General features: G+C 39.6%; 1 protein-coding gene across 1 annotated transcript in view; it reads left to right on the forward strand.

The window, feature by feature from the left end:
* Positions 1 to 23,024, forward strand: part of LOC307153911 (ADP-ribosyl cyclase/cyclic ADP-ribose hydrolase 1) — a 479,938-nt gene that overhangs the window by 402,580 nt on the left and 54,334 nt on the right. The window contains exon 7 of the mRNA XM_079863707.1: positions 8,394 to 8,480. Coding sequence (XP_079719833.1) covers positions 8,394 to 8,480 — 87 coding nt within the window. The remainder of the gene's footprint in view (positions 1 to 8,393; positions 8,481 to 23,024) is intronic.

Genomic DNA, 23,024 nt, shown 5'->3' on the forward strand with positions numbered 1-23,024 from the left:
GAATTAAGACCACAAAACACATATTAAATATGTGTCCACAAGACTTTTGACCAATGGATGTGGTCCCTTTGAGTTCTAGCTTCAAAATTATATGAAAATAGTCTTGCTTTATCGTTCACAAAAAAAAAATACATTGATTTAAATGGTGTAAAACAGGTTTTGCTTGGAAAGCCAATATGCGAGGGGGAGGAGTAGTTCACACCCACTCTGCATAATGACTCTGCCTAATGAGCCATCCTTTCAGGTGTGACACTGACTGAGCCACAATGCAAGGACAAAGGATGTATTTAGAAGAAGACTTATATTGACCATTTAAGATTTTGCTTACATCTCTCTTGTAAATATGTTTTGCTATTTTATTAAAAATGTTACAATTACAACAATAATTACAATTTCAACAATATTTCAAGTGTACTCTTTCTTTGTAAAAAAGAAAAAGAAAAAAGATTATAGGCCTACATTTTATCATATGTATTCATTAGTTTGAATATAGCCGCATTGGAACATCTAACATCTTAGTCTATGACTTTATTTTTGACAAATATATATATATATATATATATATATATATATATATATATATATATATATATATATATATATATATATATATATAAAACGTTAGATATGAGCAGAAATTGCTAAACAAAAGCTTATTTTATGTGGCTGTATATTTTACAGTAGCCTAAAAACTGTACCCAAATCTAGTCAACAAGTGACTGACTGTAGCGTTGTTTTTATGAAATATTAGGGCATATAAATGCTAATTTGCAGTTTAATACGTTGCTTATACAAATACATTTTATTTCAACATATTCCAGTCGATTTTTACTCATCTCAGTAGGCTATAGCAAAGCAGTTTATTCTTTCACACACAGACGCGCGATTTATATTTAGGCTAAACAGTCTTTACAAATATGTACCCTTCATTCATCTCACAGAAAGGCGAGTCATATTATAGAAATGCGATTCATCTTTTTGCGGTTTGCATAGGCCTACACTAACGTTATTCCATAACGTTATTCCACACTTGAGAAAAGAAAACAGCCTACCTCACTCCTCAGCGGGATCTGCTCCTCATATCAGGATATATTGTTCCTCATATCAGCACTGTTCTGAGGAGTCTTTTCTCCATAAGGTAGGCTATATTATGCCTCACTCGATCGCGACGCGCTTTGTTTACAGCTGATGTGGGCGTTTCACAGATCTTCAATAGTTCTCAGAATTTGCGTTTGAATAGCACGCGCTCTCCGGGGAGTGGTCACATTACTGTGAATTAGCTCGTAATGAGCTCGACTGGAGTCGCTCTCTTTTTATACAGATTACAGAAGATGAGAATATTTGTTTTTTATATAAGTTACTTCATTTAACAGATGCGATCTCAAGCTTTATGCCCGTGGGTCTGTTTGCCTGTTTGACTGAATTTTCGCGGAGTTATAGATCATTTTCGAACGCGTTTCAAATGGGAGTTTACTGACAGTGAGAAGGCAGAAATCGCATCATGTTAATTTTTCTTTATTTGTCAAAAAGCAAAACACTTTATTTTTATTGTGAGTATACAGAAAAAAAATAGAAACTGAACAGGATCGTTTGATGTATTACACGAAAATGAAAGATCAAAATTAACAGAGCATTTAGTGTTTATTTTCATTGCTAAAAAAAAAAAACGAGCAAAACGCGCGGGCGCGTTTTTGGTCCCCAGAGGGTTAAACAAGAAACAAATGCAATGTCTCTTTGGTTCTGCCAAATGGCCTGGAGAAGGATTCCCGAATTCTACGTCTGACAGATGGCTGTTTGTTATGTGACCCTGAAAGAAAAATTGCAACTTAATGTAATTTCGTCAAGAACAACAAACAAAATCACGTTTTAAAAATTTCACTGAAGTGATTACAAAATTGGTAATCTTAGAGTATGGTTAGAGAGCAACTTTGTAACAGAGCAAACCTGAGCCATTAACTGCCTTAATATAGAGAGCACATAAACTGCCCTCCAAGTGACAATAATACACTCACAATACATTCCAAATATTATCAAAAACAGAAGATTCATTCTTTGCATACAGACAGGATTTATATTCATTATGCAAAAAGGCACGGCCATAAAGCATTACTTAAGCATTTAAAGCTGAGGCCATAGGTGAGAAATCAGGTAGTCTCCTTCCTGATACTTGCCTATTTTCATTGTGCATTACCTCACCTGCACAAATAGTTAATTTTTTGGTAGTGTAAGATATAAACAGACTAAATCACAGAAACGTTTTGATATTATGTTAACATTTATGCAAAACACCTCCTGACTCATGAAATATCCAAAATGGTCCGAACTAATAAACGGTCCGTGAAGCACAAACTAGTAGCACAGTTTCGTTCCGCTTTAATAATTTTTTTTTTTTTTTTTTTTTTTTTTTTTTAACCATTCGCTGCTGGGCAAACGTTGCGGTCGCGCCAGCGCGAACTATAACAAAATTTGGTCTCACCGGCGGAAAAAATTTGCCTGGTTCTACCAGACTCTCGTACATTTCATTTGTACAGCCTCTCTCCATTGACAAGCGTTAACTTCCTTGAAGGCGGGTACTCTGTTGAAGCAGATAATATCACATTTATAATAAAAAATGTACTTACCCAACAGCCGATTTTTGGTAATTTGTCAACTTTTTGTAATTCGGCAACACAACAATGCACCCTCAAATCTTGCAACTCGTGGTTGTAGAAAAACGGGAAAATGGCTGCGTTATCGCTTTATCGCGAGATAATATATCACATCGTGGGATTTTGCAATATCGCGAGATTTGTTACAACATCTCGGTGGCACAGTTTTGATGTGTAAAGCACGTCAGTGCATGTCTTTTCAGAACCTCTTAAAAACTATTTGGGGCACTTAAATTAATTATTGCAGTATCAACCAAGGTGTAAGCATAATTGCTTTTGCATATTTCATAAGGATTTCATAAAGGGTCATGATGGACTATAAATGCACGTGTAAAGGACGTCACCTACTGGACGTCCACTTACAACTGACACTTACAACGACTGTAACTCACCAATTTTTTTTTTCATTATTTTTTTTTTTATGTTCCAAAGTTTGTATACGTCCCTGGTGACCAGATTGACTTAGTACAGGTTAAATTTTGCCAATACGTCCCTTCATGTATGTACAGTACAGAATTGTTTTTAGCAAAAATAAATAAATACTGTAATTCACCAAAATGTTTTTTCTGTGTTCCAATGGTTGTACATTCATAGACTGACCAGACTGACTTGTCTTGTTGCTGCTGCTGCTGATGAGTTGGTTTGCGTCTGTAAGCTTCATATATCTTTCGGTTTTGAATCATTATTTTCTATTATTCCTTGTTGTTTATACTGCTAAATATAGCTTACTCAACATCACACATTAACCTGACATCACTAACTTCAATCTAAATTGTTATTGCACAACACGCTAGTAATTCGCTAGCCTGTCAGGTTGCCATCCGTGCGCTCTTTATTTTTAGGGGTTCAAGCACGAAGTGCTGAAACCCTATTGTTATTGTTAATTTTCCCATGATGCAACATTCAGACATAAAACTGATCGGGCAGACCAAACCGTAAGTCGTAGAGACTTGAAACTTTGGGGGCTGATAGTACTCTCACCGCCTACAGCGTCACCAAGGCCCGCCCCGATCGGCCTGACGGGGGCGCTACAGCGGTCACAAGTACGAAACGGCTCATAACTCCTTAACCGTGAAGCGTAGCCTCAAGTGTCTTATATCGCTGGAATCCTTGGCTCGAGGCGGACCAGATGCATGCCTCGGATTTGCTCGTCACCTTTCGGGTATTTGGGTTTTTTCCAAAAGCCTACTTTCGCGAACTAGTCCTAGGTTTTTGGCCCGACCGGAACCAAACCAGTGCGGCAAGATTCTCTGGAGTCTGATTGTCAATATTTATAAAAAAAAGTGAAAATTTCGGTTCACGGTCCCTAAGGGCCGCCAAAACGTTCGAAGTGGGAGGAGCCCATTTTGCTTAATTGGCTAGAACTCGTGAACGGAGCGAGATTTTTGCACCAAACTCAGCACACGTATGTATGAGCTCATTCTGTGGTCGCGTGAAAAAGGACACGGCGACTGGCCACTTGGTGGCGCTATAACTGTTAAAAGGGTGTCAAAATTATGTATTTCTATGGCAAATCCCATGAAATGGCTGAAAGCGGCCATCTTGCTGTCTGATTTGCATACAACCTCACAAAATCGGGCATGCGCATGCGTCACGTGATCCTAAAGAAGCTTGAAAACTTTCATGGACGTCGGGCCATTGGTGGCGCTTTAACTGTCATAAAGGTGAGAAGGCCTCTGTATTATCCTATGCAAAATGACATTTAAATGACTGAAAAATGGGGAAAAAAAGAGCAGAACTTCACCAAATTAGCTGAGCACATGCGCCATATTATTCTTAAGAAGCGTGCAAACTTTTATGGAGATCGGGCCATCAGTGGAGGTGTCACAGTTTAAAAGGTAAAAAAAATAATTCACCACATTTCCATGATAAATGAGCTAAAAGGGCAAAAAACGTACTTTTTCCTCTCCGAGGCACATGTTAAAAGGCTTGATAAAGTTTTTGGAACGCAGCAGCGCAAGCGGCAAGTGCCTAGACCCTATAGTTTTTTTTTTTAGAGGCCTTTTTGTGGCCCTTTTTTAGGCACTTATTAGGGGTTCAAGCACGAAGTGCTGAAACCCTATTGTTATTGTTAATTTTCCCATGATGCAACATTCAGACATAAAACTGATCGGGCAAAACAAACCATAAGTCGTAGAGACTTGAAACTTTGGGGGCTGATAGTACTCTCACCGCCTACAGCGTCACCAAGGCCCGCCCCGATCGGCCTGACGGGGGCGCTACAGCGGTCAAAAGTATGAAACAGCTCATAACTCCTCAACCGTGAGGCGTAGGCTCAAGTGTCTTATATCGCTGGAATCCTTGGCTCGAGGCGGACCAGATGCATGCCTCGGATTTGCTCGTCACCTGGGAAAATTTTCGGGTATTTGGGGTTTTTCCAAAAACCTACTTTCGCGAACTAGTCCTAGGTTTTTGGCCCGACCGGAACCAGACCAGTGCAGAAATGTTCTCTGGAGTCTGATTATCAATAATTATCGAAAAAAAGTTGAACTTTTGCATTTGGGTGGCTGTAACAGGGTCATTTAGCAGAGGGGCGTGACAAAATACACTCAAAAGCCTATAAATCCTACAGACAAACTCAGAACTTCACAAAAATTGATGAGCATATGTGTCATAACATGGTGAGGAAGCATGCTGAGTTTCATGCAGATCGGACAATAGGTGGCGCTATAACTGGCAAAAAGCTTTCATTCTTATTAGGGGTTCAAGCACGAAGTGCTGAAACCCTTTTGTAATTGTGCTGATTAGGGGTTCAAGCACGAAGTGCTGAAACCCTATTGTAATTGTAAGGATTTTTAAGGAAGCATATATTTATTCACTCTGTCAACTCACCTAACATTCCTTGTCAGTTTTCAGCATCCCTCCACTCACTCTCGGCTTGTTCTTCCACAGCTTGCCCTGAATACGGGGGGAGTACTTTTGGTTCGGGCCGAATACCGAGCCCGGAGCACTCTCCTTGGACAGAACGGCAAATATGCATTTATTCTATCTGACTTATTTATAAGTATGAACTCGTGAAATCTCAATTCTCCAGCGGCAGTCATCTTTGTTGTAAACGAACGAATTCAACCCAAGCGCTCTTCAAGCGCAGCTGCCTCGCTGCCTGCTGTGAGTGTGTTTGTTAGCTTCGGTGCTGTAAGCTCCGTCTTAGCCTTGTATTTCTTTGTTTTGAACCATCATTTACTACCATTTCTAGTTGTTTATACTACTACATTTTACCCAACATCTCAGATTAAACTGACATCGCTAGCTTCTGTTATTAGTACTACTAGCACAAAACGCTAGTAATTCGCTAGCCTGTTAACACGCCCGTGCGCTCAGCTATTTTTATTTATTTATTTTTCTCTCGCGCGTCCGAGCCTTTGAGTTCATAAAAGCTCAGGTGAGTAAGAATCAGTCAACAAACACGGTGAGTAATGTCTTGTCCTGTTATTGTCACCTGCACTTCATGTCACATGTTTAGCATAGCCTTCTCTGTCGACAATATAGGATTTATATGTGATAAATGTAAGGAGACAGTTAGGTTGACAGAGAAGATTTCAGAATTAGAAACACGCATCCAAACTTTAATTGAGGATAGTAAGAGAGCTTCAGATGTTTTGGATGCGCATAGTATAGTGAACACTTTACATGAGTCGGTTCTGGCTGAAGTAGTGCCTGAGCAGCCGGGCAAATGGGTGACAGTGAGGGATCGCTCTAGTCGCGGATCTAAAAACCACTCTTCCGTTCCGATTACCATAACAAATCGATTTGCCCAGCTCAGTGAAACACCCACTGAGAATGATTGTGCCCTAGTTATTGGCGATTCTATTACACGGAACGTGAAAATAGAGACACCAACCACCATAGTCACATGTTTGCCGGGAGCCAGAGCGCCTGACATCAAAGCAAATTTAAAAGTGCTGGCTAATGCTAATCGTAAATTCTCTAAGATCATTATTCATGTCGGCACTAATGATGTTCGACTCCGCCAGTCGGAGATCACCAAAATTAATATTAAAGAGGTGTGTGAACTTGCAAGTACGATGTCAAGGACTGTAATTTGCTCTGGCCCCCTTCCTGTTCGCAGGAGTGTTGAGATAGTTAGTAGATTGTGTTCGCTTAACGGCTGGCTGTCTCGGTGGTGTCCGCAACATAATATAGAATTCATAGACAATTGGAAAAGTTTTTGGGGCAAACCTGACCTGTTGAAAAGAGATGGTATTCATCCCTCCTGGGATGGTGCTGCTCTTCTCTCTAGTAATATGGCTCATAGTCTTAGAGCTCAAACATGACAATCTGGGGCTCAGGTCAGGAAGCAGATCCGTCAGGTCGGGAAATAAAGCGGGTGAACACAGAGTGTATTTTAAGCGGTTGCCGAATAGAACCTTGTGGGAGTGGGACGGAAAAAAAAAAACAGTCCCGCGCAGACCTCCTTAAACCTTAGGTGTGTATGTATGTGTCCCGAATAAACTATTTCAAACATCCTTGCAAAAAAGAATGTTGTTGTCTGACAATGGTTTCAGTACCAAACAGCTCCTCAGAGCTAGGTGTACAGGTGGTCAGAATGAAGTGCGGATACGCTGTCAAAAGATGTCAGGAGTGGGCTATTGTCAGTCAGACTGCCCGCTCCATCCAAAGTATAGGTACACCAGAGTTCCGACCGCTACCGTCTTTATACTTTAAAATTTAATCCCGCGCCACATGAATCCTTTTGGGCGTTTCACACAGTATGCGGCGGTGAAATCGCCGCGCGGCCACGGCTTTTCTCAAGTAGTGGAAGAGTTTTGTGCAGCATTTAGTGCAAATATTTTTTTATCAGGTAATACATATTATTTATCAGTGTGTTATACCCGAATAAATAATAAGTAACGAATGATACTGTTACAGAGCAGGCTCCCGCACCGCCTCCTCTTCACCACTGGAGGGAACCTTCCCCGGAATATTAACTTTACCCATTGAACTCCATTTCCCATAATACCACTTACCTGGGACTGATTGCGTTACACACCTGCACCTCATTTACACACACTCATATAAACCACTTCCACACACACATTCAATGCGAAGTCTTGATTCTGCCCCGGCCATCATTTCTGAGCGTTTATTCCCGTGTTTGATTTCTGTTTTTGACCTTGGACTGTTTATCGTTTCTGATTCTCTGCTGCCTGCCCTGACCTGGATTGTTTATTGATTCCTGATTCTTGCTGCCTGCCTCGACCCTTGCCTGTTCACCTGGTTTGTCTCTGCCTAGCCTACTTTGCCCTGTCTGCTGTGTTTGACCCTGCCTGTCTTGACTACTCTCTAATAAAGCTGCAAATGGATCCCACTGTCTCTGCCTCATCACAACAGATACACGGGGCCTATTTGTAAACCGTTATTGTAAAAAAAAAAAATAGGTTGATAAAAAAAAAAAAAAAAACGGGCTTCCAAAATAATCCGGCGGGCCAGAAAATATTGCTGGACCCCTGCCGTATAGTGTGAGAACATAAATCATGAGCTTTGGCTTTACTTTACATGCGATTTACTCGTACCGTGAGAGCTGGTAATTAACAAAAACATTGCTGAAATCACACAGTGTATGCCCTGGTTTAATGAACTACGGTACAGTGACCTGGCTACCTCCAATGATGCAATTGCTGTATGAATGGCGCAGTTAATTACCACTGTGCAAATAACACAGACCAAGAGAATGTAGACAAACATTGTAGTCATATTTTTATATGACACTAATCTATGGCCAATCTTTTGTTTTTGTCTATCTAGGGAGTCTTGCACTCAGGGATCCATCCCAGGACTTATAGAGGTTTTAAAAAAACGAGGATTCCACTGGGCCTGCACAGACAATGACTTGTATGTTTGATTTATTATTTTTTCTAAATATTTAATGTAATTGTTAATAATTGTTGAGCCCAATAGCGGCTCCTGACCATACATTTAGGTGGGGTACATTCTGGGTCTCAGTGATAACTTATGAATAACAACCTGTAAGTTTTACATTCTAATTGCTGAACACATGCAGATGCCCTTTTGGCAGAGGTTTAGGGCTACGTACAAATTGTCAGTTCAAATCCGTTTATTTGTTTATCTGATTGGAATCTGATCTAAGATTAATGACTGACCACATTGTGCATCACAACTGTTCAGATCTGATTTGTGTGTCCCACTGCTCTTTAATTTTCTGGAATATCTGTATTGATTTCTATGGCAATGATGTCACGTTGGTAGGTATACACCAAAAACAACAACAACAACAACAACAACCGCAACATGGAGGGGTTTGCAATACAGTTGTTGTTTTATTTACAACATGACAATGTGTAGCTGCATCTTATGAGGCAGCAGCAGAAATGTAGAAGGCTGGTATGTGTGGCTTTATTCCATGCTGTCTTCTCTGCAAGTATCAAAACATGTCAAGTCAAGTCATCTTCATTTATACAGCGCTTTTAACAATGTAGACTGCCTCAAAGCAGCTTTACAGAGATAAACGTATAATTTAAGGTAACAGAGATTGTTTTGGCTTTATAGCGGTTCTTTAATAAAGTTATTTTCCAGCTAAAGTTAGTTTTGATTGATTCGCTTCCGTCGCAACGATCATTTGTTATTAAATTAGGGGGCGCTAAGACGACACCATTCTCTCTACACAGACTTTAAACGCGAACCTGTGAGAAACGCTGATGGCGGTCACATGCGCATTAAGAACTGGTTCTATAGTTATGTGCGTTTGAATATATGTGCGCAGGTTTGGAATTGCCTACAAACCAAGCCTAAACAAAGTACTGGTCTTTCCTTATAATTTTTGATACAGAATTTTATTTTATTTTATCAATTCGGGGTAGATACGCGAATTGAGTTTCCCGACGACGCTTTATCTGTAGAGTGGTAAAGGGATCCTCCATAGGGAGAGACTAGTTGGCACTTCAGCACTGCGTTGTCATCGGGTCCAGGCGCAGGTCCTTCATCAGATCTGGATACGGCCTGGATCCGGCAGGCTGCGGGAAAACCTCGGGATAAACAAAAGACACTAAAATTAGCGTACTAAGTACGGTCCTAGTACTGAGCCTTGTGGTACGCCATACTGAACTTGTGATCGATGAGACATCTCTTCATTTACTGCTACAAACTGATAACGGTCAGATAAGTATGATTTAAACCATGCTAGTGCAATTCCACTAATGCCAACATAATTTTCGAGTCTATTTAAAAGAATGTTGTGGTCAATGGTGTCAAATGCAGCACTAAGATCGAGTAACACTAATAGAGAGACACAACCACGATCGGATGATAAGAGCAAATCATTTGTGACTCTAATGAGAGCAGTCTCGGTACTATGGTACGGTCTAAATCCGGACTGGAAATTCTCGCAGATATCATTTCTTTCAAGAAAGGAACACAGTTGTGAAGACACTGCTTTTTCTAATATCTTTGACAGATAAGGTAGATTCGAGATCGGCCTGTAATTGACTAATTCTGTAGGATCAAGTTGCGTTTTTTTAACAAGCGGTTTAATCATAGCCAGCTTAAAGGTTTTTGGTACGTATCCTAGAGACAAAGATTAATTAATGATATTAAGAAGAGGATCTATGACCTCTGGAAGTATTTCTTTCAGTAGCTTAGTCGGTATAGGGTCTAACATACATGTTGTAGATTTAGATGATTTAACGAGTTTAGTAAATTCTTCCTCTCCTATAGCAACGAATGAATCAAATTTTTCCTCAGGGAGACTACAATTTATTATTTATTAGGATCCCCATTAGCTGATGCAACAAAATGCATCCGCTACTCTTCCTGGGGTCCACACACAACACATAACACAAATAAAAAAAACGCACTACATAATCAATACACAATTGAACATATTACCAACATACACAACAAATGCACAATCATTCACTGAAACAACAAATTCTCATGAAATACATATATACATACATACACACACATACTGTATATACATATACACTTACACATACACATATACATATACATACACACAAACTCATACAATATACTCTATCTACTAATATAAGCTAACATAAAAAATTCCTTTATTTGTTTTTTAAAACCAATATTATTTTGAGTTTTAACAATATGACCTGGAAGAGAGTTCCATTCAACCATAGCTCTATACAGCACTGTACGTTGTTTTGAGTTTGTTCTGGATTTTGGAATAATATATTTACTAATGACGGCATGCCTCGTGGGATATGTATGTACATTAGAACTCAGAGTTAGTTGCCTATACAGACAATCAGGAGTTTTCCATACATTAATTTTATTTATAAAGCCAAGAAGTGATGCTTTTAACCTCCCATCAACCGTTAACCAGAAAAGTTTGCCGTGCATTTTGTTAACATTAGCCCTTATTGTACAACAAAGGGCTAAACGGGCAGCTCTATTCTGAACCCTCTGTAGTTTCCCTAAATTCTTCTTTGTAGTTCCTGACCAAACCACAGAGCAATAATCTAAGTGTGATAACACTAGGGTCTGCAAAACATGTTTAGTTAAATATGGATTTAAAAACGAATAACACCTTTTAACTACAGATATATTTCTCCCCATCTTTTTCACCACTTCTTCTATATGTCTTGACCACGACAAGGTACAGTCTAAGGTTACCCCAAGAAGCTTTATTTCATGTACCTGCTCAACAGCAACATTATTTAGTGCTAAATCCAACATGGGCCTTGTTTTTAATGAACATTTAGTTCCAAATAAGATACTTTTAGTCTTAGCTAAATTTAAAACAAGTTTATTATCAATAACCCAATTAAATACCATCTGCAACTCATTGTTGAGAGCTGCAGTAATATTTTCTAAAGCTGGTGCAGGCATATAAAGCGTTACATCATCTGCATACATAGACACAGAAGCTCTTTTACAGACCAGTGGGAGATCATTCGTAAAGATAGAAAAAAGCAATGGTCCTAATGAAGACCCTTGTGGAATCCCACATGCTACAGACCTCACCTCAAAGAAGCTTCCATTGAAATACACCTTCTGTGTTCTATCTGTCAAGTAGCTCTCTACCCATGCTAATGCAGATGGTGTAAAACCATAACATTTGAGTTTCCCTAATAACAAACTATGGTCGATTATGTCAAAAGCAGCACTAAAATCTAATTATACTGCTCCGACAATATTTTGGTGATCAATATGTAACCAATCATCTGTCATTTGTGTAAGAGCTGTACAAGTTGAATGTCCTTCTCTATAAGCATGCTGGTATTTGCTTAACAATTCATTCATAGTGAAATAACCTTGTATCTGGTTAAATACAATTTTTTCTAAAAGTTTACTTATAACAGGTAACAAACTATTTTGGTCGACTATTAGAGCCAGAAAAAACAGCACGAGCATTTTTCGCTAAGGGGATTACCTTTGCCTCTTTCCACACTTGTGGGCACACTTTCCTCTCAAGACTCAAATTAAAAATATAACATATGGGAGTGGCAATATGGTCTGCTACCATCCTCAATAGCTTTCCATCCAGGTTATCCGTACCGGGTGGCTTGTCATTATTAATAGACAATAATAGTTGTTTTACTTCTTCTCTTGTCACTTCTCGAAATTTAAATGAACAATTCTTATCATTCATTATTTCTTCTGATATACATAAATAAGTTGACTCACAGTATGATGTTGGCATTTTCTGCCTTAGTTTACAAACTTTATCAATGAAGTAATCATTAAAATAATTTGCAATGTCTACAGGTTTAGTTATAAACGATCCTTCCACTTCAATCCATGATGGGGTCAAATTACTCTTTCTACCCATGATATTATTTAAGGTGCTCCAGAGCTTTTTTCCATCATGTTTTATACAATTAATCCTGGATTCATAATACAGTTTCTTCTTCTTTCTATTCAGGTTGGTAACATAATTCCTCAATTTACAATATATTTGCCAATCATATAATAATCCAGACTTCTTTGCCACTTCTCTTGCATTTTCTCTTTGACCCATGTATCCTTTTAATTCCTCATCAACCCAAGGAGCCCCAGTAGCTCTAACAGTCAGCCTCCTAACTACAATGCACTGCCTTATGCGATACAGTAGTAGACGGTTGCATAGTTATAATTTTCTCCCTGATATTATCAATCTTATAAGTGAAGAAGTTCATAAAGTCATTACTGCTATGCTGCTTGGAAACTTCGGTGCTTGAAGCTTTCTTTTTTGTTAGTTTAGCCACCGTTTCAAATAAATACCTAGGATTATGTTTATTTTCTTCTAATAGGGTTGTAAAATAAGCAGATCTAGCAGCTTTTAAGGCCTCTCTGTAAGTAATCGAGCTCTCTTTCCATGAAATGCGAAATACCTCTAGTTTTGTTTTCTTCCAGTTGCGCTCCATTTTTCTGGCTGCTCTCTTAAGGGCCCAAGTGTGCTCGTTGTACCACGGCGTTGGACTATTTTCTTTAATCTTCTTTAAGCGCAACGGAGCAACTGTGTCTAAAGTGCTGGAAAAGAGAGAGTTAAAAGTTTCTGTTGCAATATCGAGTTCTTCTAAGCTATCCGGGATGCTGAGATGATGAAACTGATTAGGAAGATTATTAATAAAGCAATCTTTAGTGGCAGAAGTGATAGGTCTAACATATTTGAAACACGGAGTCGGCTTTGCAGCCTTGGCTAAATGAAGTTTACACGAGACTAGATAATGATCTGAGATGTCATCGCTCTGCTGCAGAATTTCAATGGCATCAACATCTATTCCATGTGATAATATTAGATCTAGAGTATGATTACGACAAGGAGTAGGTCCTGACACGTGTTGTCTAACTCCAATAGAGTTTACAATGTCTTTAAATGCCAAACCCAATGCATCTTTTTCATTATCGATGTGTATATTAAAATCACCAACAATTAGTACTTTATCTGCAGTCAATATTAATTCTGATAGAAAGTCCGCAAATTCTTTGATAAAATCTATATGGTGACCTGGTGGCCTGTATACAGTAGCCAGCACAAATCTCAAACGTGATTTATCATTTATACTATATATTTTTACATTAAGTACTAACACTTCAAAAGAATTATATTTAAAACTTGATTTCTTAGTGGTTTTGAAAATATTACTATAAATTACAGCAACTCCTCCCCCTTTGCGTTTCAGACGAGGCTCAAGTTTATAACAGTAATCTTGCGGGGTGGACTCATTTAAAGTAATGTAATCGTTTGGTTTTAGCCAGGTTTCTGTCAAACACAGCACATCTAGGTTATTATCTGAAATAATATCATTAACAATGAGTGCTTTTAGTAAGCGATCGAATATTCAGCAACCCAAGCTTTAGCATTTGCTCGTCTGTATTATAGCTGTTTTTTATTTGTTGAACATCAATTAAATTTTTAACCTTAGATGGGTTTAAATGTTTTTTTGGATTTCCAAATTCGGGGAACAGACACAGTCTCTATATGATGATAGCTAGGTGAAAGAGGCTCTATGTGATGGGATTTATCTGACCTGGGTGACGCGAGGCCGCTAGCAGACAGTCGGTTAAGCCAGTCTGTCTGCTTCCTGACCTGAGCCCCAGATTGTCATGTTTGAGCTCTAAGACTATGTGCCATATTACTAGAGAGAAGAGCAGCACCATCCCAGGAGGGATGAATACCATCTCTTTTCAACAGGTCAGGTTTGCCCCAAAAACTTTTCCAATTGTCTATAAATTCTATATTATTAAGCGGACACCACTTAGACAGCCAACAGTTAAGAGAACACAATCTACTAACTATCTCATCACTCCTGTGAACAGGAAGGGGGCCAGAGCAAATTACAGTGCTTGACATCACACACCTCTTTAATATTAATTTGGGTGATCTCCGACTGGCGGAGTCGAACATCATTTGTGCCGACGTGGATAATGATCTTAGAGAATTTACGATTAGCATTAGCCAGCACTTTTAAATTTGCTTTGATGTCAGGTGCTCTGGCTCCCGGCAAACATGTGACTATGGTGGCTGGTGTCTCTATTTTCACGTTCCGTGTAATAGAATCGCCAATAACTAGGGCACAATCAACAGAACTCTCAGTGGGTGTTTCACTGAGCGGGGCAAATCGATTTTTTATGGTAATCGGAACGGAAGAGTGTTTTTTTGATCCGCAACTAGAGCGATCCCTCACTGTCACCCATTTGCCTGGCTGCGCAGGCACTAATTCAGCTGGAACCGAATCATGTAAAGAGTTCACTATGCTAGGCGCATCCAAAGCATCTGAAGCTCTAGCACTCTTACTATCCTCAATTAAAGTTTGGATGCGTGTCTCTAGTTCTGAAATCTTCTCCGTTAGCCTAACTGTCTCCTTGCATTTATCACATATAAATCCTATATTGCCAACAGAGAAGGTTATGCTAAACATGTGACATGAAGTGCAGGTGACAATAACAGGACAAGACATTACTCACCGTGTTTGTTGAGTGATTCTTACTCACCTGAGATTTTTATGAACTCAAAGGCGCACGAGAGAACAATAAATAAATAAAAATAGCTGAGCGCACGGGTGGCGCGTTAACAGGCTAGCGAATTACTAGCGTGTTGTGCTAGTAGTAACGGAAGCTAGCGATGTCAGGTTAATCTGAGATGTTGGGTAAGCTGTATTTAGTAGTAGCAGTGTTGGGAAGGATACTTTCAAAATGTTTTCCGTTACAGAATACAGAATACATGCCCAAAAATGTAATTTGTAACGTATTCTGTTACGTTACTCAATCTGAGCAATGTATTCTGAATACTTGGATTACTTCCACATTGAATTCCATTTTATAAGTGTCGGCCATCAAATCCTGCTTAATAAACAGGCCTATTCTTGTGGGGTGGGGGTGCGGTGATGCGGTGGTGAGATCGTTTGCCAATAAAGCACCTAAAGCTGTCACAAAGAACCGGCAAAAGTAATAATCATGAATATGTCAAATATAGAAAGGAGAAATTGTAATTGTTTATTAATAAACAAGTGTTTTCTTTGTCAGTGTCGGCCGCGATCTTTACCCCGGTCTTAAAGTAAAAAGATGACTGTGAAAAAAAGCAGTATTTAATGAAATACATTTATGATGGTATTACTACATTTTATTTAATTAAATGCATTTATTTTCAGCTCAATCTGTGTTCATTGTGACCACGAAACATGCGCTGTCACTTTAATTCAGCGTTTGCGGCACAGCAGAAATAGACTCGGTGCGGAAACGATCTCTGCACTGCTGTATACGCAACGCAACTGGGATGGATAAACGGACCGCAGTGTGAAAGCTCTAATCTGTTAACATGGGTACGGAGAAAAAAGAAAAAAAACGCACTGCAAACAGAGTAGGCTGTGAAACGGGCGTTGATTTATGAGACCAGCTCCAGTTCACGCGCTGGCGCCTCCGTGTCCTGATTATCTTTTGTCTGCTATATTTACTTCTTATTTAATCCAGGCAATTGGTTGATGAAACATTGATTAAAATTAAGATACAATTAATACAAAACGAAATTCACTTTAAAGAAAGGCTTTGTGCTTTTTGTTTGAGGTCTCTGTGAAAGTTTTAAAGCAGTATTTTAGTGCTGCGTTCAGAGCGCTCACGTCCATAACGGAGAACTGTCACGACCGTAACATTATTTTTTTTTTCTCATAAATGCGAATACGAAAAATAAATATTTTATGTTCTTTGGAGAGCCAACCCTTCTTCATCCGGTGAGTAGTATTACTTTTGGTTTGCGCAGTGTAGCCTAATTCACAGAATAACAAAATATATTTTGCCACCTAAAAGTTAACTGATCTTGATGAAACTTCAGCAGCGTGTTCGTGGTAAGAGGCCGATCAGATGGATGTAACTATTGTGAGTCAAAGTTATAGCGCCACCAACTGGCAGCAGGAAATGTGTCACTTTCAAAATGCTTTTGACAAAAGTGGTGGGGTTAGTTTTACCAACAGTTACAAAAACCAGTACGTATATTGGACTCATCGAGCCGGACAACTTTCTAATTTACAGTCATTAGCTCCGACCAACAGGAAGTCAGATATTTTTGTTTGAATGTGGATTTCTTTGCAAAATCAGCCTCTGAATTTTTACCCACTCCTCTTAAGTGGTTTATTTTATTCCCACCAAACTTTTTCAATATGATGAAAATACATTAAAGATGCTAAATTGTGAACGGATAATACATATCTCAAATGGTTTTGCTATGGTGAGGGATTAACCCTCTGAGGTCGGCAAACGCGCCGGCGCGTTTTGCTGGATTTTCTTCACATTGTAGCACTACAAACTTAAATTTCTCCGTCATTTATGGTCATACAGAAAAAAGAAATATAAAAAAAGAATCTGTGATATTTCTACTTTTGTATGTGTCCACTTACAATCAAATCAAAACATTGTGCTTTTGTAAAATAAAGAAAATAAACAGGGTGTGCGTTCTGCCTCTCCGTCGCGGTGAACTTTTTTTTCTTGAGCACGTCTATAAACTGAAACAAAACTCAGCGAATACTTTTCACACATTTATGAGCCATATACCTTTATAAACATTTAAGTGTGTACTTTTAAATGATCGGATTCAAACTGAAAACAAATATTCTCTGTTTAAGTAATTTGTATAAAACCAACAAGATGTCCAGCTTCTCAAACGCTTCCTAATTATTTTTAATTTGACCACGCCCACTCGCGCAAAAGAGATTCACATGCAAATTTCCACATGGAACGCGATCGCGCTCATTACCTCAAAAACAAAACACCAAAACACTTCACAAGTCTCTGCTTTTCGTCGAGTTTGAAAGACGCGCCGTGAGCTTACGTTGGATTTACATCAGAAGAAGAAGAACGCGATTTGAAGACAAGAAAGATGTAAGGTAAGAAATTCTTACATATTAGTTTGTTATTGTTGCATAAATTTCACATTGCAGTTGAACTGTTGCTAGATATATGGTGAATATTATAATATTTAGACCCGTGTTTACTGTTACTGTGTTTGTGGATATCTGCTCAAACGTAGATATGTAGGCTATATGGTAACCATAATGTTTTATATTTGAGCGCGATCGCATTTGAATGTATCATATTTTGGATCGCGATCGCGTTTGAAAAGCAAAACGCACCAAACGGCTTCATGTTTTTACTATTATCTAATTTCATATCATCATAACGAATGGAAACATTTCAAGTAGCATGATAATCAATATATTTTTCTCTAGCTTAGTTGTTACTGAAATCTTTTGGAAGATTTATAGGCTGCTATAGGTTATTGTTATTATTTTATGCAGCACTGCGCATAGCCTATGCCTACAAGGCACAACAAACCTGGTGTTCATTATATTATATATTGTTGGAAACATTTGTGTGTGTGTGTGTGTGTGTGTGTGTGTGTGTATTCTGTGAATTTTAAAAAGCAATTTTAACCAGAAAAATCTAAAATTTATTCCCAAAAATCGTGCAGGCCTTTCTCTTGATATCAGTATGTTCACTTTTTTTTTTTTTTTCAGGGCCCAGATGCCACTGAGTCCTGCTGACTTCTACATTCACACAAGTCTCTGTACATGAACATGGTAAAGTGAAAATCAAACACCTTGGAAATGAAAGGTATGTACAATGTCTTTGGATCATTGTTTTCAATAAGTGCTTTTTTGTCATTTGTTGTGTATCTTTGGATTATGTTGTGTTGTAAATAAATCCAAACAATCTAAAAGCCATTCTTTTTTAAATCTCCTCATTCTTTGTGAAAGGTTGCTCAGAATGACAGGGCCTGATAGCTCCTAATAGGGCCGTTAGGGGAGGGTCTTTGTCTTTCTCAGGTGTGAAAATCCTTACATATTAATGACCTCCGCATAAAGCTTTCTCACACAAAACACGTCGTAAAATTTTTAAATCAATATATTGTCTTCTCTGAATGAGCAGTCAGGGTGATTTTCACATAGTTTTAGAGCAAATATTCTAGGCTACGTCATACAATTTTCAAAAGTCTTGTGAAGAAATAATCACTATGGGTTTCATGGCCTTATTTCAGTGAGAATTTTTTTTTGTATTTTCACAAACCACGCATAAATGTCATTATCTCAAAACTACAAACTTTTACATACATGCTGCTGATATATTATTGTAGCAGAGTTTGTGCTGAATACAGTGTAATTAGACTTTAGCCATGAAAATGTCACAAGTAACAGAAATAACCACAAATGTCAGAGCATGTCAGAACACCTCCAGGGCCCAGAAAACAGCTCAGACCCCAGAGGGTTAACAGGTAGTAAAATATTCTCACCGTACGTAGTATATTTTTATATAGATACAATAGGCCTACATGATTTTGAACACAAGAGGGCAGTATAGCACTATGAATGACATGATGTATTTATTTTTTGGACTAAAACAAATGCTGGCTGTTTTTAAACAAACAATTATTAAATTGAAAAAAAAAAAGAATAAAATGGGTTTAGTTCTGATATTTGTATAATTTTATATAGAAATAAATGGTGTATAATCCTTTTTTGACATTACTTTAATCCCTCACCATAGCAAAACCGTTTGAGATATGTATTATCTGTTCACAATTTAGCATCTTTAATGTGTTTTCATCACGTTGAATTGAAAAAGTTTGGTGGGAATAAAATAAACCACTTAAGAGGAGTGGGTAAAAATTCAGAGGCTGATTTTGCAAATAAATCCACATTCAAACCAAAATATCTGACTTCCTGTTGCTCGGAGCTAATGACTGTAAATTTGATTTGATTGATTTGATAGACTTTATTAATCCCACACTGGGGAAATTTCTATGTTACAGCAGCTCAAAAATAAAGTAAGAAATACAAAAAATATAGAGAATTTAAAATAGAATAGAATAAGATTACTTACAATAACAATAATAATAATAATTAGAAAAAACAACTGTATTCACACAATAGCCAACCTTATGTAAACAGACAGTATATAAATACAAATATACAAGTATACAAATAAGTATAATGTACATGAATGGAGGTAACATATTGCACAATTATAAGTGACACAAAGTAATAAAAAGAAATGTAGAGTAATTGTCCGGTGCTACTCAAAGTGCAGAAGCAGCTAGCAGTGCTGCATTATGATGTTGCATTAAATAGTCTGACTGCTACTGGAATGAAGGACCTGCGGAAGCGCTCCTTCTTACACTGAGGGTGCAGCAGTCTGCTACTGAAGGAGCTGCTCAAGGAGCTCACAGTCTCATGTAGGGGGTGAGAAGTGTTGCCCATAATAGATGTCAGCCTGGCTAACATCCTCCTCTCCCCCACCTCCTCTATGGTGTCCAGAGGGCAGACCAGAACAGAGCTAGCCTTCTTCACCAGTTTATTAAGCTTTTTCCTGTCCCTTTCTGTACTCCCAGCTCCCCAGCAGGCTACTGCATAAAAGATTGCAGATGCCACCACAGAGTCATAAAAAGTTTTTAACAGAGACCTGCACACACCGAAGGAACTCAGCCTCCTCAGTAGGTGGAGACGGCTTTGGCCCTTCTTGTACAGGACATCTGTGTTTGTGGACCAGTCTAGTTTCTTGATAAGGTGAACACCCAGGTATTTGTATGTCTCCACCATCTCAATGTCAACACCCTGGATGTTCACCGGTGAAACATCAGGTGGCCTCCGGCGAAAGTCAACTACCATCTCCTTTGTCTTGCTGGCATTGATGTGAAGGTGGTTTGACTCACACCAGTTGACAAAGTCCCCGATGACCTCCCGGTACTCCTGGTCATTCTCCTCTGAAACCCTCCCAACAATGGCAGTATCGTCGGAGAACTTCTGCATGTGACAGCTGCTTGTGTTATGCCTGAAGTCCGCTGTGTACAGGGTGTAGAGAAAAGGAGCGAGCACTGTCCCCTGTGGTGCTCCTGTACTGCTCATCACCACATCAGACACACAGTCCTGGAGCCTCACATACTGTGGTCGGTCAGTGAGGTAACTGATGGTCCATGCAGACAGGTGTTGGTCAACACCAGCCCCCAATAGCTTCCTCCAGAGCAGCGATGGTTGAATTGTATTGAAAGCACTGGAAAAATAAAAAAACATGGCCCTCACAGTGCTCCCAGTGCTCTCCAGATATGACAGTGCTCTATGTGAAAGATAGATGATGGCATCCTCCACCCCTATGCCTGATTGGTAAGCGAACTGTAGGGGATCCAGTTCTGAACTCACCACGGTTCTCAGATGTTGTAGTACATTCCTCTCCAAGGTCTTCATCAGGTGTGAAGTTAAGGCAACCGGTCTGAAGTGATTGGGCTCCCTGGGATGTGCAGTTTTTGGAACTGGAACAACACACGAAGTCTTCCACAGGACTGGAACTCGCTCCAGACTCAGGCTCAAATTGAAGATGTACAGGATGACTTCACTGAGCTGGTCTGCACAATCTTTAAGCATTCTGGGGCAGATTCCATCCGGGCCCGGTGCCTTTCTTGCCTTGATCTTTTTTAGCTCCTTCCTCACCTGATTGACCGTCAGAGAGAGGCTGCTAAAGGGAGGTATAGAAGCTCCCTGAAGAGAAGGATGGGGGGAGGGGTGTGAAGCATCCATAACTGAAAAGTCAATGGTCAGTTGTGAAGTAGGTGATGCCGATATCTCAGAAGCCCTTAGGGGGGATGAGTTGGTCCGCAGTGGCCAGAGAGGAAAAGGTTGACTCACCGACAGGTCTGAAGTCTGGTTGGAGGTGGGAGGAGAGGGGGTAGAATCAAATCTATTGAAAAAAAGATTTAATTCATTTGCCCTGTCACAGTCACCAGAAACAAAGCCTCTGCCACTGACTTTGTTCTGACCGGAGATGGTTTTCAGACCCCTCCAAACCTCCCTTATGTTGTTTTGTTGGAGGCGTGACTCCAACTTCTTCCTGTAACTGTCTTTTCCTTTCCTAATCTCCCATCTTAGTTTTTTTTGGACCGTCCTCAACTCTTCTCTTTCCCCAGATTTAAAAAGTCTTTTCTTTTCATTCAGCAGGGCTTTGAGTTCTGGAGTCACCCAAGGTTTGTTATTGGAGAAACACCGAACCTTCTTCTTAGGTATGGTGTTCTCCACACAGAAATTTATGTAGTCAGTAACACAGTGAGTGAGAGTGTCAATGTCCTCCCCATGAGAATTACAGAGCATTTCCCAGTCTGTGATCTCGAAGCAGTCTCTCAGTGCTTCACTGGCCTCCTCAGACCATTTCCTCACATACTTAGTGGTGGGGGGATGTTTACTCACCAAAGGTATGTAAGCAGACAGAAGATGGACCAGGTTATGATCTGAGCGGCCCAGCGGGGGGAGGGGTAAAGATCTATATGCCTCCTTAATGTTGGCATACAGCAAACCCAATGTTTTATTGTCCCTTGTGTGGCATTTAACATACTGGGTGAAGGTAGGAAGTGTTGAGGACAAGAGAGCATGATTAAAGTCTCCGGAGATGAGGAAGAAGGACTGTGGGTGTGATGTCTGTGGGTGTGATGTCTGCAGCTGTGACACAAGTCTGTGAAGAAGCTCACATGCAGCTGAAGCATCAGCCGAGGGGGGGATGTAAACAGTTATCGCAATGATGTGTGAAAACTCCCTCGGGATGTAATATGGCCGCATGCTAACCGCTAGCAACTCAATGTCTTTAGTGCAGAGCTGCTCCTTAACACTGATGTGCCCAGGGTTACACCATCTGTTGTTCACAAACATCGCAATTCCCCCACCCTTCCTCTTACCGCTCTCCTTTGCTCTCCTGTCTGCTCTCACAAGTTGAAAGCCATCCAATGTAACCAGTGAGTCCATAGTGAGTTCATTCAGCCAAATCTCCGTGAAGCACATGACACTGCACTCCCTGTATTCCCTCTGCAGCCGGGTTAGCGCCGTTAGCTCTTCCATCTTATTGGGGAGAGATCTCACGTTCCCCATAATAACAGACGGGATGCATGGTTTGTACCGTCTTTTGCTTTCTCGACGTTTAACTCCACCTCTGCATCCCCTTCTTCTTCTTTTAAATAATTCCTCAGGGATCTCCTGTCTTTCAGTAGAAGAAATCCTAGTGTGCCTCAGTGCTAACAGCTGTTCCCATGTGTAAACAATGGAGCCGCGGCCGCATGGTTCTCCCATTGCCAAGTTACATCCATGTGCCCATACATTTGAAGAAAGTTTAAAGAAGAAAAAAAAAAGTAAAAACGCACACAAAAAAAGAAATAAATACAATAAAAAAAAAAAAAAAAGCTCAGAGCTGAAGCAACAGGCTACCACTCACGCAGCGCCATCTTGGGTGGTAGATATTAGAAAGTTGTCCGGCTCGATGAGACCAATATACGTACTGATTTTTGTAACTGTTGGTAAAACTAACCCCCCCACTTTTGTCAAAAGCATTTTGAAAGTGACACACTTCCTGCTACCAGTTGGTGGCGCTATAACTTTGACTCACAATAGTTACATCCATCTGATCGGCCTCTTACCACGAACACACTGCTGAAGTTTCATCAAGATCAGT

The sequence above is a fragment of the Squalius cephalus genome (genome assembly GCF_949319135.1).
Source record: "Squalius cephalus genome assembly, chromosome: 25".
Classification (NCBI taxonomy): Eukaryota; Metazoa; Chordata; class Actinopteri; order Cypriniformes; family Leuciscidae; genus Squalius; species Squalius cephalus.